This window comes from Bactrocera dorsalis, chromosome 4, assembly GCF_023373825.1.
Source record: "Bactrocera dorsalis isolate Fly_Bdor chromosome 4, ASM2337382v1, whole genome shotgun sequence".
NCBI classification, from domain to species: Eukaryota; Metazoa; Arthropoda; class Insecta; order Diptera; family Tephritidae; genus Bactrocera; species Bactrocera dorsalis.
Window position 1 is genome coordinate 61,523,717 of NC_064306.1, and position 16,492 is coordinate 61,540,208.

General features: G+C 36.8%; 1 protein-coding gene across 3 annotated transcripts; it reads right to left on the reverse strand.

Annotated features, from left to right (window-relative positions):
* Positions 1-259: 259 nt before the first annotated feature.
* Positions 260-15,823, reverse strand: LOC105232890 (synaptic vesicle glycoprotein 2B). Of its 3 annotated transcripts, none has more exons than XM_049456128.1 (7): positions 15,589-15,797; positions 2,630-2,954; positions 1,564-1,936; positions 1,184-1,504; positions 974-1,112; positions 755-911; positions 260-620 (listed from the first exon to the last, which is right to left on the reverse strand). In XM_049456128.1, the coding sequence occupies exons 1-7, from the start codon at positions 15,644-15,646 to the stop codon at positions 413-415; spliced, it is 1,581 nt and encodes a 526-aa protein (XP_049312085.1). In that variant the 5' UTR covers positions 15,647-15,797; the 3' UTR covers positions 260-412. The 3 variants fall into 3 exon arrangements, with proteins under 3 accessions (XP_049312085.1, XP_049312084.1, XP_049312083.1); XM_049456127.1 differs by lacking the exon at positions 15,589-15,797 and adding an exon at positions 4,524-4,761; XM_049456126.1 differs by lacking the exons at positions 260-620; positions 755-911; positions 974-1,112; ... (1 more) ...; positions 1,564-1,936; positions 2,630-2,954 and adding exons at positions 9,504-9,735; positions 11,452-11,608; positions 11,683-11,827; ... (1 more) ...; positions 12,271-12,643; positions 13,376-13,700 and having other exon boundaries at positions 15,589-15,823.
* Between the last annotated feature and the right edge of the window lie 669 nt (positions 15,824-16,492).

Consider the following 16,492-nt stretch of genomic DNA (forward strand, 5'->3'; position numbering starts at 1 on the left):
GGGAGAAAAAAGATTGGTGCAAAATTTTAGATCGGTATTTCAAAAACTAGAGGGTAGATCGGGAATATACAGTTAGTGGGACTTATTTTATACTTTTTAGGGTTTCCATGTAGGTGTTATAAACGCCGTGGCAAATTTAATATCCCTATTTCATGGTATAAACATACAAATTCATACTCCGTTCGGTGTAACACGTGGATTGGATGTCATTATCTAATCTCAGTATTACACATACTTAAAATAACAGTTACTAAAAAAATTGGACTAAGAAAAATATAAAATATTTATTATTTGTGATCATTTAAATATATCTACACAGTAAATGTTTTATCAAATTATTTTCACTTTTACTTAAAATAATTAATTCCAAACTATGCTTCATTTTATGTCGAGAAATCAAATATTAGGTAAGTTATGAAGTACTTTCTACATCTTTTGGCTTAGCAACGGGTTTGGTGGAACTCGGCAAAAGGAATCCTAAAGCGCCGGCAATGATTAGAGCCACGGCTGGGCTATAGAGCGCCAGCTCGCAATGTGTTTCTATGAGTAAACCCAAAATATTGGATCCCGAGACGCTGCCAATACGTCCGATCATCAGAGATATGCAAACGGCCATACCCCTAAAAGAAATCATAGAATTTAATATACAATATTGAAATACATATATATGTATGTATGTATGTATATCGTATGTGGATATTATTAGGTGAGACTCGTTTTAAAAAATTGTGAAATTCACACATTCTCTATTTACCTTAAATTCGTTGGAAATATTTCGACGGAAATGGCATTGAGCACCGTTGTACCAAGACCGCAAGAAAGCTGAATGACGAAGAGATAAATGGCCAGTAACGGTATTTTTATGGTAAAAGCTAGAATGCCACTAGTTCCACAAACAAAAAGGATTATAACTACAAAAAATAAGGTATTTATTAGATGAAATTTACGCCGAAGTCACAGTTTGGGAACTTACAAAGCATTGGCTTTCGCCCAACCCGATTAATGACAAACATAATGGTCAATAGTAGAGATACATATATAATTTCCAGGAATATGGTATGCATATATGTTGATAATTCCAAATGCATTGCGCACTCTTCAGTCTGTCCATGCTGTCCATGTAAAAATATCACAACAAAATTATTAACTCAACCTTGTACCAAGGACCAATAGCGGTACTTACACCTGCTTCCAGAATCGTAAGATTTCCCGAACGTACGAATTTGATAATGTCACAAATGCGCAAAGGCTCGGTAAACTTTTCGGTATATTGCATGGTGTTATTTAGAATATACGGGAACCACATGTAGACGCCGTGCGCGCTAAAGAATAAGATGTATAATATTAAACTACACAGAAAGGTTTTCCTCAAGTGCTCGCGCATGAAAAGTGGCGCGGTTTGTTGCCACATGGACTTCAGTATGGATGTCAGTAGAGATTTGTCCTTTTCTAAACCCTTCACTTTTGCCATTGGCGTGTCGGCGTCCGGCAGTAAGGTGGTAACCTGCAAATATTAGCAGCAATTAACAAAAAAAATCGTAGGGGTTCATTTTAAGCGCATACCTTGTATGTGTTGTCACGGTCCTTGCTCTTAAGATTTATTCTATGCATACGCTTCAAAACTTCTATAGCTTCTTCGGGCCTGCCGGCAGTTAGCAAATACTTCGGACTCTCCGGCAAGAAAAACATTGACAAACCACAAATAAATCCTGGCACACCGCAGGCCAAGAAATATGAACGCCATGGTTTGAAAACTATGTTAATGAAGGGCACGTGAAATTCCCAGTTTTGATTGATGAATAGCCAGGCGATGACGGGGAAGAATATTGAGACGACTGCACTTACCAAAGCGCTGCCTAACATTGCGCGACTGCGATATTTTTGGCAATGAAACTCTCCGAGGTAAGCGAAAATCGTTGCAGAACCGGCGGAAAGTCTGTTGAAAGAATTGTAAAATATTATTTTTTTTTTTGAAAAAATTGGCTGCTTATTTTAAATTCGACAGTATGTTTAACTATTTTTCGAATTCTGCGATTTTCAATTGTTTTCTCTATTAATAGTAGCCGAAACTTGGACGTTGAATATCGAATAAACAAAGAAAATAAAGATTCTTGCTTACAAATCCAAGTCCGAGTTGTGGCAGTATGGACAATAATGTGAGAATAGGGCAAAACTTCATCAGATAAAATTATGTTAGTGTCGGAGTATACTTTACCGGAACGGATCCGTATTTTTATCCGATCAAGAACTCTCAACTCGGTAGCATGCTTCCAATCTACCTCAGTGGTGTTTTCAACAACCTTGCAAATCTTTTTTGGGGTCAAAAAGTCTAGCACATAAAGACTGTCCCACGACAGTCGGGTCTAAGTAACCGGAACGGATCCGGATTTTTGTCCGGCTAAGGACTATTAACTCGGCACCATTCCTCGAAATCTTTTTCAAGAATGTTTTCTGCCGCTACAACAACAACAACCACCAATAATCTGTCTAAGACCTAACAATCCTACCACAATTTTAATGTAGATTAAATTTGAGCTATGGATTCCGAAGCTGCTTCAGCTTCTTCAACCTAACCTTGATAAGCTGTGATTTTATTAATAAAATATTAGTATTTGTATAAAATACTCACAATATGCCACTTAAAAATCGCAGCACAGCGAAGGTTATAAAATTTGGCGACAAACTTGAGAGCGCCGTAATAAAAAAGCCCATAAGTAATGCCGGTTGCATTATCCGCTTGCGACCAGTGGTATCGGCTAGAAATCCCCAAAAGTGTGAACTCGTAATGACGCCGGCGAAGGCTACAGCACCTATTATGCCCTGTTCCCGGTGAGATAGATTCAAATCACACTCTAAGACGGGCAGTGCAAAGCTAACGCCCACCGATTCGAGCACCACATTGTTGAGCACGAAGCCGCAAAATAAAATTACGAGGATGTTAAATTTACCGTAACCTGTGGGAAGATGAAAAGTTAGAAAATTTATAAAGTGAATAAACTGTTGAATTAATAATAAAATCGTATTGAAGGATGATCGAAGAATAGGTCCTTTTTTCAATAGCTATTGAGTCGTGTCAAGCTGCAATGTTCGTGGAAAGACTTAGGCCTAAATAACAATTACAAATTGTTCAACTTTGTTACGAAAATGCACCTTTAGTAAGAAATTTGTGTTCAAAGAAGAGACTTATTTCTGGTTCAATGGATATGTAACTGAAGCTCGTGATCGTTACATTGGTTTTAACAAGAGGGTGCCACTTCCCACACATTGCACAATCAATGAATTTATTGAGAGAAATCTCGTGAGCAGATGATTTCACATTTCGGGCTGATGAATTGACCACCAAGATCGTGTGATATCATACGTTAGACTTTTTCCTGTTAGGATATGTTAAAGTCCATACGGACAATCTGCTGTAATAGTTTCGGGTATACAGCCTTGAGAACTTGTGCGTTCGAGGCTAGCTGGGCTAAGTGCGCTGTCTTTAAACGCGTTTTTCTCGAAAATGTGTGTTTTGAAGTGGGTTGGCAAGATTTCTCGAGAACTGTTCAACCGATCTTCATAAAAGTTTACTTAGGTCTTTGAAATACAATTCTTAAAGACTTGGACGAAGGATTTTTTTTCGAGTACACCTTTTTGAAAAACAAATGTCGAGAAATTTTCACTGAAATTTTAATTTAAAAATTTTCAGTTTTTTTTTCCTTTGTCTAAGTTTTAAGTAAAGGTTTTAACGAAAACACGTATTGTTTCACTTTCGATGATGCTGTAAGAAGTTATCCTGCCAACGCGGGCGGATCTTTTTACCGAGCGGAAAATTTCAGAACTTCTTTATTAAAAGTGTATGTTTGTGAGAATAACGAATTTTCATAAAATATTTTTTATATGAGAAAAAATTGCTGAAAAAATTCTGTTTTTACCGGAGGAAACCCATGTATCCTCTTCAGAGTATACTTATAAGCACACAATATTTTGAGGTTATGTTATGTCACTTTGCATTTTTTCATCGAAATATTCACATAACCTTGTTTATATGCATAGGAAAAAGTAGCACTAGTATAGCATAATAGATAACTGATAACAGCAACAAATTTTGCAAAATTCGGAAGTCTCGAATAGGAAACTTAAATAGATTGAGGAGATGACGTTGCCAAATTTTTTATTTTTTTTTGTTGAGGAAGCACTTTGATATTATTCTCTGCATGGATTACAGACATAAACCGCGTAGACCGATCACAACTGCAATATTATTGGTTTTTTTTTAGGAATAATGCCTAGGTGCACTGCGTTTTTGGAGAAAATATCCGGGTTAGTTAACATTTTCTGTGCAATACGAAACTAAATCTCATGAACGTGTTAAGGCAGTAAGGATCCGATGTCGTTTTATAACTCTTCCGTCGAACAATTTCATTTTTTTATTTATTTTTTATTTATTTCTTCAAAAATCGAACGAATGAATTTCACTCTTGATTGAATACCTTCCGACACTTATTCCAATTCCAATTTATTATTTAAAGATAGATTCTCACCCGTTCTTTCTAACGCCTCATCTATAACCACAGTATCCTCTTTATTCTCTCTCGCCATTTTGTTGATCGAGTCACTTTTAGAGCTGCGCGTTTAAAGAAAAAAACACCGGAAAATCTACACTTTGCCTGCTTGCTAGATTTTTGCACTACGAATTCACTCGAGGACCGCCACAGATTTAATTTTTCATCTGCGTTCAGTTATTCAACCCCATCGTTAACCGCTAGCAAATGCCATGAGAGAATCCCTTACGTTTTTATTTAAATGTCTAAAAATAAGGGGTTAGATAGAAAGCAGAAGCTAAGATAGCGTTAGGCAAATAACTGTTAACATGTTTTTGTTTGTATGTTTGTGCATATTATTGTGTGCTTAAAATTTGACTGATTACTTAAAGGAAAAGTTTTCTAAATACTCTACTTAAGCAGACAAATAAATGTAATTACAACTGATATACATTTAACGGTACATATATACAGACGTGGGCAAATAAATATGGTCTACTGTCGGAGATAGGTAAAGCTCGGCATAAAAAATCAAAACAGTTGTAATACTATTTTAATGAAAGTATTCCAGAAAAGCGGTACAGTTATGTTAAAACAGTACAGCAATACAGTCGTCTGACGTTATATATTTGCGGAACACACAAATAATAAATTTTGCCGTTAGACTAATGAAATATACTTGTAATGACGGCATTGATGTATGTAAATATGAAGATGTGTAAAAATATATCCAAATCTGACATCCAGTGTAAATCTTCTTGAAAATATGAATTCATATATTTCAATTAAATATTTTGCATGCTATACCGTTATTCAAATAGTGCCAGAGACCTTTGTAGTCTCGCCAAATCGCTCGAGTAAGCAAAGGAAAGGAGAGTTGTATAACTGCTGGTTTTTCCAGTTCAACGTGTTTAACAACGCTGCTGTTTGTTGTTTGTTCGTTTCGTCAAAACTTGGAGGGTGTAGAGAACAGTTTATCTGCTAGCATACTAGTTGAATTAGCTTAAGTGTGATGTGTGACCTCAGCTAAGTTAGGCGCTAAATAGTTTATAGTATTGAGAGTCTACGTTATAATCACTCCCTCGCATTGGTATGAATTCAAACAAAATTTTTGCTTAGATTGCCGAAAGTGCTGCACCCACACACTCGAAATAAATGTAGCAAATATATTTACATTTTTTGCAGTTTCTCAGACAAATCGTATTGCCCTTATCTCATAAATAAGGGTATAAAGAGAAACATTTGAATGAAAGTAACGCCGCACGGGATTAGAATGGATTTGTTAAAAATAGCTGTTATGCGAAATTTCTCTGGTTGCTTAGATGTGAAAGTCCGACCTTGGTATTGTTTGTGTAGCTATCAAAATTTGATGAAGATTACCCTAAATGTTTTAAATAGTAGTTACTATTATTTATTTCACTTGTACCATTACTAGGTAGTTGGCTGATATCTTCTTCCTGTTTGTACTTTTGAATATTACTTGGATTTGCGCGATAGCGGAACAGCATTGAACATGAAACCATCAGTTTTCATCAAAAAAAGAAAACTTCTTTATTGGCGTAGACACCGCTTACGCGCTTATAGCCGAGTTTACAACAGCGCGTCAGTCGTTCTTCCTTTTCGCTGTTTGACGCCAATTGGAGATTCCAAGTATATCCAGGTCCTTCTCCACGTGGTCTGGTCCACGGAGTGGAGGTCTTTTTCTTCCTCTACTTTCCACAGCGGGTACTGCGTTGAATCCTATCAGAGCTGGAGCTTAATTATCTACGACTTCGAAGTTATGACTGTCAACAATGGCATGGGAGCCACGCGAGTGCGACGACTGTTTGTTTGATGACAGTATGACTGCTAAACGTTTTTCCGGGGATCTAAAATTCAGACATACTGGCATAAAGGCAGCTTATTCTCGTGCTGTCAATAGCAGCTTTGAAATTGATGAAAAGGTGGTGTATATCGCTCCTATTTTCGATTGTCTTTTCCAAGATTTGGCGCTTGGTAAACATCTGGTCAGTTGTTGATTTCCCAGGCCTTAAGCCACACTGATAAGGTCCAATCACTTTGTTGTCGGTGGGTTTTTTTTTACACAATACGCTCGATAGAACCTTTTATGCGATGTTGAGGAGGCTTATCACACGGTACTGGCGTAGATCTTGTCTGCACAAGATAGTGGTCCGAATCGATTTTATTAGGAAAGGAAGGAAAACAGAGTTATCGAAGATATAAAAAAGAGAATGTAACGTGTAAATTTTATTAACCAATGTAAATGTTATGTTTATTTAAGAATGTAAAATTTAACTTTGTTGCTACCCTGTATCAAAATCACGAAGCGGCATAGGAACTGAGGCGTGGTCAAATCAAATAGAGTGATTTTGTTTACTAAATTAAATACTAAATATGTATTAATGTCTCATATAGAAAAAGTGTAAATATTTGGTGGTTAGACATCGGTAGAGCCAAGTGATCCGACTATCTTCGAGATAAGATACCATTTGGCACGATTATGGAAATAGTCTTTTGCTTTCATTTAATTGTATTTTTAGCTGAGATGATCGCCAGATTAAATATGCAAATTCATACATATTTATAGAAATAATAACATATTATTTTCTCAAATAGAAATAAGTATAATATTTTTGGCTCAGATGGACATGAAAAAGTATGGAGAAAAGTAAATACAGAGTTGATCCACGGAATATGGCTACGACGATAAAAAATGATACTGAGTCGCTCATGGTATGGGGTGTATGATAGCAACTGATGTAAGGAATCTTATATACATTGAGCATACAATGAACAAATATGATTACCTCAATATATTAAAATCAAACTTAAACGATTATGCGTCCAAATTGGGACTTGAAGAATCATTTGTCTTCCAACACGACAATAATCCCAAACACACCGCTCACATTGTTAAGAAATGGCTACTTTACAAGACTCCCAAACAATTAAAAATACCAGCCCAAACTCCTGATGTGAACCCTATCGAAGATCTGTAGGATTATTTAGAGAAAAAAATCAGAAGACACTAAATAACCAGCAAAAAATCTTTAAAAGCTGGTTTAATCGATGAATGGGGCAAGATTTCATCTTCAGTGACGCAAAAACTGGTAAAGTCCATGCCATCCAGATTGAGTGCAATGAAAAATCCAAAGGCTATCCAACAAAATATTAACGGTCCATCAAAGCTCAAAAATAAAACCGTTGTCGCTTTTTTTTTTGGAATTTATTATTATTGCATACAAATTTTAGTGAGGTAATTTTTAGCTATTTAAACATTTTTTCTCTAATTTGAAAAATTACTAAATTAAGTTTCTTTTTTTGCTATTGCTTTTCATTAAAATATGAAATAACTGAGGCATATTTTTCTCACGACAAAACGGATAAGAATATACTTATTACATATATTGAGTTTTCCACTGAGTACAGAGCTTGCTGCGGTGTTTAGGATCGTTGTCCTTCTGCAGAATCCAAGCTTCATTTTTTCTGATGAACCATCGTATGGTAGATAGCAATAAAGCCCTCTTGGAGATTTTCATAATTTTCTCGGCATTTAGGTTGTCGGTAAAGAGGTACAAAGTGCCGAATCCCTGCTTTGAGAAGCAGCTCCAAAGATGCACTTTTATTCCATGTTTTACGGTCCGCTGAACAAGCCTATTGGTGGCAGTTGACCAGGCTCGCCCATATAGAACATTCATCAGTAAAAATGACATTTTCAAAATCTCTATCAATATTCTCATGCGTCCAAGCGAGTTGCTTTGTCACAAGTTTTTCAGTCAACAGAAGCTTCTTCATTGTGTTGCGCCATTTCAGATCATGAGTATGAAGAAGGGTTCGGATAGTTTCGTAGGATATATCTAAACCTTTTGCCATTAATATTGCTTGTCCTTGCCTGAGTGTTAAAACAGGATTCCGCGAAAACAGATTCATTATCCTTTTTTCATCTTTTTTGTTCACTTTTCCTATCGAACCACGTTCTGGTAAATCATCGACAATTTTAGCCACTTTATACCGCTGTACTCACTTCTGTACAAATGCCTTCGACTTTCTCACATATTTAGCAGCCGCTGATTGCGACATTTTGGGACCTTTCGGATGGATGCAAAGGAACACAGCTTCGTAGCGCGACGCGTACTTGACAAAGCTCATTTCACGCGCTAACACGTGTTTGATTGATTGTCGTTTCTTTTAAGTCATTCGTGAGTTATAGCGTCGCAAACATGGAGTAAATACGGCATATTTTACAGTACTACTACGATAAAAGCAAAAATGCATCTCAAGCCGCCAATAAAATTTGTGCAGTTTATGGACCCGATACAGTTTCCATTTCCACCGCACAACGGTGGTTTCAACGTTTTCGTTCTGGTGTAGAGGTGGTCAAAGGTGCGCCACGTTTCGGAAGGCCTGTCGTCGAAAATTGCGATAAAATCGCTGAATTGGTCGAAAGAGACCAGCATAGTAGCAGCCGTAGCATCGGTCAAGAGCTGGGCATGAGTCATCAAAACATCATTTCAATTTCAAAAAAAAAAAAAAAAATACCGCAGGACTTTTTTGACAACCTAATATTATACACATACATATGTATAAGGAAAAAGTGTTAACAACTCAATTGTAGCTTGAAAAATGTTGGAAAGTATTTATTATTACAGTTAATATAAAAAAAGAATCACACGAAATTACAAACAAAGAAAAATCGTTAAAAATCCTACATATTTAGTGTTTAAGATGTGGCAACGCTCGTTTTCCTCATAATTGTAAACACCCGACCCAAAGTAATCGGAAGCGTGCCATTTACAGTACTACACATACTTAAAATAACTGTTACAACAAAAATCTGGACTAAGAAAAATATAAAATATTTATTATTTATGATTATTTAAATATATGTATCTACACAGTAAATGTTTTATCAAATTATTTTCACTTTTACTTTAAATAATTAATTTCAAACTATGATTCATTTTATGGCAAAAAATCAATAATTAGCTTGCTTTAACAGGTAAGTTATGAAGTACTTTCTACATCTTTTGGCTTAGCAACGGTGTTGTTGGAGCTCGGCAAAAGGAATCCTAAAGCGCCGGCAATGATTAGCGCCACCGGTGGGCTATAGAGCGCCAGCTCGCAATGTGTTTCAATGAGTAAACCCAAAATATTGGATCCTGAGACGCTGCCAATACGTCCGATCATCAGAGATATGCAAACGGCCATACCCCTAAAAGATATTATAGAATTTAAAATAAATATTTTCGAATATATTTACATTATTAGGCGAGACAAGGATACGTTTTAAAAATTCGTAAAATTAATTTTTTCAAGATCGTTCGCTCTTCGGCGAACATTTCGAGCTGGCTTAAAAATTGTAAGTACAAACTTTTAGAATGGAAAATATTCTCTAAAGATGTTGGCGGAAGTTATTACTTCGATAAAAATTGAGGCTGCGAACTTTAGTTGTTTATAATCTCGGATCGTGCCAAACAAACCACATCTCTTCTCAACACACTTAGCTGGTGAATTAAAGAAGTTTTTGTAAGCGCCGTTTCTAAAGAATAATCGCTAACCTTAAATATATTGTAAAGTCGTTTGAGCAAAACTGACGTTGCAAATATTTTTTAATACCAGTCAAAACACTTAAACGTTTTCCCCAACTCAAGTTTGTTTTTCTTTTCCAAAGTCGGTGCAATTTTAACTTCAACATTACTGTACTGTATCCACTGTTTTGAAATTTTGATCACTTATTGTACTCGTATACATAATATTAAGGTTAATTGTGCCCTCTCCTGTGTAAAAACGACTCACCAATAATAGTAAATTTCAGGATAATTCTGGGTACCATTGAGGCGATGTGATCCCTATTTGAATAAATAAATCTAAAGCCTTAATTCTACGTCTGCAGACTGCTGTGCCCTCTTTCATCAGCTGCTCGGGGATTTCCGGCTCCATTTCGCAGAACCTACAGTGTGCACAAGATGCTAAAGCCATTTTGAATAATTGCTCCTAGAGTTTACAATAGCCCGTTAAAATGTGACAATTAGCCGGAAATTGTTTCTCGGGAGCTTAATTATTAAAAAACCAAATTATAAGTCACTCATTATTCCCGTGCTGCTATATGGGGCAGAGGCATGGACGATGAAAACATCTGATGAGTCTACGTTACGAGTTTTCGAGAGAAGAATTCTGATTTATGGTTCCATGTGCGTTGGCCGTGGTGAATATCCTATTATTTCATCGAATTAAGAGACACCAGGTACGATCAAGTCGACCGATTGGATAAAAACATTGCAGCTCTGAAAGTATTCGACGCAGTATCCGCCTTGTGAAGCAGCGAAAGAGGAAGACCTCTTACTTCGTTGGAAAACACAAGGTGGAGAAGGACCTGGCTTCGCTTGGAATCTCCAATTTTAGATAATATAGGGCTTGGAATCTCCAATCCGCCACATAGCAAAAGGAATATAACTGCGTTAGCGGTGTCTACACCGGTAAAGAAGAAGTAGAGGTTATACCACTCATTAGTAACTTGGCCTGGCGCATGCCTTGGAGTTGTTGCCAATACTTTCAGTCCTACCAATCTAGAGGAAGCTGCAGAGTGAACAAGCTTGTCAGTCAGTTTATTCCCAGCGATACCCCTATGACCTGGTACTCAGATAAGGTGCACTTGGTTACGATCTGATAGGCTATTCAATCTTCGCGGTAGTTGAAAAGACGTCTGCTTTGAAGATGTTCGGATGCATATAATACTTTCACTTTTTAAAAATGGGCATTATTTTACACGAATTAACCCTACTCCTCCCCGCATAACATTTTTTTTTATTAAATTTTCTCTAGATTTAGAATGAATATTACGTAAATAGACGTATATCACGAAATACGCGCTGAAATTATTACTCAACTCATTAACTAATTGCCAATTGAGACACATTCCGTTATTTACCTTAAATTTGTAGGGAATATTTCGACAGAAATGGCATTGAGCACCGTTGTGCCAATACTGCAGGAAAGCTGAACGACCAAGAGATATATGGCCAGCAACGGTATTTTTATAGCAAAGGCTAGAATGCCACAAATTCCACAAACAAAAAGGATTATAACTACAAGAAATAAAGTAATTATTAAATTATTAAAATTAAATATTTGCAAAGAAAATCACATTTCGGGTACTTACAAAACATTGGCCTTCGTCCAACTCGATTAATGAGAAACATAACGATCAGCAGCAGTGTTACATATATAAATTCCAAGATTATGGTATGCATGTATGTTGATAATTCCAAATGCATTGCGCACTCTTCAGTCTGTCCATGCTGACCCTGTAAAAATATCACAAAAAAATTATTAACTCAACCTTGTACCAAGGACCAATAGCGGTACTTACAACTGCTTCCACAATCGTAAGATTACCCGAACGTACGAATTTGATAATGTCGCAAATGCGCAAAGGCTCGGTAAACTTTTCCGTATATTGCATGGTGTTATTTAGAATATACGGGAACCACATGTAGACGCCGTGGGCGTTGTAGAATAATATATATAACATTAGACTGCACAGAAAGGTTTTCCTCAAGTGCTCGCGCATGAAAAGTGGCGCGGTCTGTTGCCACATGGACTTCAGTAAGGATGTCAGTAGAGATTTGTTCTTTTCTAAACCTTTCACTTTTGCCATTGGCGTGTCGGCGTCCGGCAGTAAGGTGGTAACCTGCAAATATTAGCAGAAATTAAAAGGAATCCTAAGGGAACGTTTTTAAGCGCATACCTTGTATGTGTTGTCACGGTCCTTGCTCTTAAGATTAATCGTATGCATACGCTTCAAGACTTCTATAGCTTCTTCAGGCCTGCCGGCAGTTAGCAGATACTTCGGACTCTCCGGCAAGAAAAACATTGACAAACCACAAATAAATCCGGGCACACCGCAGGCCAAGAAGTAAGAACGCCATGGTTTGAAAACTATGTTAATGAAGGGCACGTGGAATTCCCAATTTTGATTGATGAATAGCCAGGCGATGACGGGGAAGAATATTGTGACAATTGCATTTACTAAAGCACTGCCTAACATTGCACGACTGCGATATTTTTGGCAATGAAACTCTCCGAGGTAAGCGAAAATCGTCGCGGAACCGGCGGAAAGTCTGTTGAAAGAATGGTGGAAACATATTTGTTTGAACAATTGTTTATTATTTATTTTTTTGGATTCTAAAAGGTTTTTCGTCTCTAGCCAGATTTTTCGTCGTAGCCAAAACTTGGACATAAAACATCGAATGAATCAAAAAAAAAAGAACTATTACTTTCAAAAGAAAAAGGAAACATGTCCCAGCTGTGGGAGTATGGACAATAATGTGAGAATATCAATTTTTTACTAGAGTTGAAACTTTCATTTATACAAGTATATCCATTAGAATTCGATTAGAAAAATTATGGAATAGTTGAATTAGTGTAGGACTAAACTACGTTACCAGAACGGATCCGAATTTTTATATGACAAAGGACTCTCAACTCGGTAGTATCACTCCAATCTACTTTAGGGATGTTTTCAACAACTTTACAGATAATTTTTGGGATCAAATCGTCTATATCACACAACGACGAGTAATTTGTCGGGTCTAAGTAACCGCAACGAACGCGGATTTTTTCTGACCAGGGACTGTGAACTCGGCATCATTCTTCGAAACTTCTTCAGGAATGTTTTCTGTCGCTACAACAACAACAACCACCACTAAACTGGCAAAGGCCGAACAATTCTACCACAATTATTATATAGGTTATATTTAGGATATGGATTAAGATATCTTCAACCTAACCTTGATAAGCTGTGATTTCAGATACACTTATTAAAAATATATACATTTGTCTACAATACTCACAGTATGCCATTTAAAAATCGCAGCACAGCGAAGGTTATGAAATTTGGCGACAAACTTGAGAGTGCCGTAATAAAAAAGTTCATAAGTAATGCCGGTTGCATTATCCGCTTGCGACCAGTGGTATCGGCTAGAAATCCCCAAAAGTGTGAACTCGTAATGACACCGGCGAAGCCTACAGCGCCTAATATGCCCTGCTCTCGGTGAGTTAGATTCAAATCACACTCTAAGATGGGCAGTGCAAAGCTAACGCCCACCGATTCGAGCACCACATTGTTGAGTACGACGCCGGAAAAGAACATTACGAATATGTTAAATTTGCCATAACCTGTGGGAAGATGAAAAGTTAAAAAATATATACTTACATAGATATCATATATTAAAAATACAACAAAAGGCGAATAAATTGTTGAATTAATAATAAAATCGTTTTACAAAAGTTACTCTTTTAACACAAATTTCGATAATAACATAATAACGAGTGATCAAAGTAAAGGAAGTTTCTTCAATAGCTTTTTGGACAAATCACTCATGTGTGGTGTCAAGCTGTTATGTTATTTTCGTTCAGTATTGCTTGGCACTTTATTATGGAAAACTTACGCCTGAACAACGTTTATGAAACAATAAATATTTGACCGAATGGACCACGTCCAGCACGCAGTCAAGAAATTATAGCAACCGTAGCTGAGAGTGTACACGAAGACCATCGAGAGTCGATTTGGCGGCGTTCGCAGCAACCCGGACTGACGTATGGAACGACTTAGCCAATTTTACAACGAGATCTTAAATTAAAAGCGTATAGCTTGTGCAAGAACTGAAGTCGACCTTCCCAAGCGACATCACTACGGTCGGGCGCATTTGAGACCAAGAGCAAATTGATGAAATTCTAGAGCTGCCATTTCATCCAAAGGAAACAACGGTTTGGTGTAGTTTGTGGGTCGGTGGAATCATCGGTCCATATTTCTTCAAAAATGATGCCGGTGAGGTATTGTAGCCTGAAATTGAATCTCGTGATCACATCCATTAATGGACTTTTGAAGAGAACACTTCGGTGAGCAAGTAATTTCACGTTTTGTGCCGGTCGATTGGTCAGCCAAGATCGTGTAAAATCACACCGTTAGACTTTTTCCTATGAGGATATGTAAAGTTTTAAATCTATGCGGACAATGCCGCTTCGATTCAGGTCATGGAGCAAAACATCTCGCGTGTCATTCGTCAATTACCAATCGAAATGCTGGAACGAGTCGCCGAAAATTGGACTCAACGGATGGACCATGTGAAATGTAGCCGCGACCAACATTTGATATAGATGATCTTCTAAAAATAAATGCCAGTGATTTTTTTTCGAATGATAATAAATATTTCCCATTAAATTTGAAGTTTTTGTGTTTTTTTTTCTTTTCCTTAAAAAAGTAGGAATCACCCTTTAGAATACGAACTCAAGTTCTGTGTCTGTCGAAGCTGAAAATCAAATAGCTTATGACTGCGAGAGGTAATGCCAAGTGCCGAGCATATTTCTGCAGTGAAAAGTTTTCTCTGAAGAAGTCATCATTACTCAAGAGTAGGATTAAAAAACTGTAGGTGCTTTAACTGATCGCATAACAGAAATTATCCGCTCACAAATAGGTGGAGCAGTTGTCGCAAGCATCTAGCGAAGGTGTAAGCACTATGTTTTTTTATATTTTGAGGTTACCCTATGTTCACTTTGTATTTTTTCAGCGAAATATTCACATAACCTTTTTATATAGACAATAGTATTGCATAATAGATAACTTTTAACAGCAAGAAATTTGCGAATTTCGGAAGTTTCGCAGAAGAAACTGAAAATTACATAATTTTGGATTGATGGGGATGCCAAATTTGTGGATTAAATATTTTGTTTTTTGTTCTTTCACTTGGCGAGACACCTCGATATTATTATCTGCATGGATTCCTGATATAAACCGCTTAAGGCCGATCGTTATAATTGCAATATTATCGCTTTTTTGAGTATAACGGTTAGGTGCACTGCGTTTTTTGGAAAAAAAATCCTGCTTAAATGTAATGAATGTGTTAAGGCAGTAAGGATCCTATGTCGTTTTATAAATCTACTGCCGAACAATTTTATTTATTTTACTTTAAAAATCGTACGAATTTGAGAAATTTATTTCACTGTTGATTGAATCCTTTCCGACACTTATGATTTTCCAATTTACTATTTAAAGATAGATTCTCACCCGTTCTTTCTAGCGCCTCATCAATAACCACAGTATCCTCTTTATTCTCTCTCGTCATTTTGTTGCTTGAGTAACTTTTAGCGCTGCTGCTGTTTAAGGAAAAATCGGAAATTCTACACTTTGCCTAATTTCTGGATTTTTCTACCATGAATTCACTTGAGGACCGCCACAGATTTAATTTGTCATCTCCGTTCAGTTATTAAACCCCTTCGTTAACCGCCAGCAAATGACATGAGAGAATCCCTTACGGTTTTATTTAAATGACTAAAAATAAGGGGTTAGAGTTATGACGCCAGCAGCTGAGATAGCATTTGGGTAAATAACTATTAACATGTTTTCGCTTGTATGTGTGTTTGTGCATCTTATTGTGTGCTTAAAATTTGGCTGATTACTTAAAGGAAAATTTTTCTAAATACTCTACTTAAGCTGACAAATAAATGTAATTACAACCGATATACATTTAACGGTACATATATACGGACGTGGGCAAATAAATGTGGTCTGCTGTCGGAGATAGGTAAAGCTTTGGCATAAAAAATCAAAACAATTGTAAAACTATTTATATGAAAGTATTCCAGAAAAGTGGTACAGTTATGTTATAACATTATGACGACCGTACTGTCTGACGTTTTATATTTGCGATACACACAAATAATAAATTTCTCCGTTCTTCTTCTTCTTTGCTGGCGTAAACACCGCTAACGCGATTATTGCCGAGATAACAACAGCGTGCCAGTCGTTTCTGCTTTTTGCTACGTGGCGCCAATTGGAGATTCCAAGCTACGCCAGGTCCTTCCAATAGATCGGAAGTCTTCCTTTTCCTCTGATTCCCCCCGCGGGTACTGCGTCGAATACTTTAAGAGCTATTTAGAGAGGACGACATGACTTAGTCAGTTTACACAGC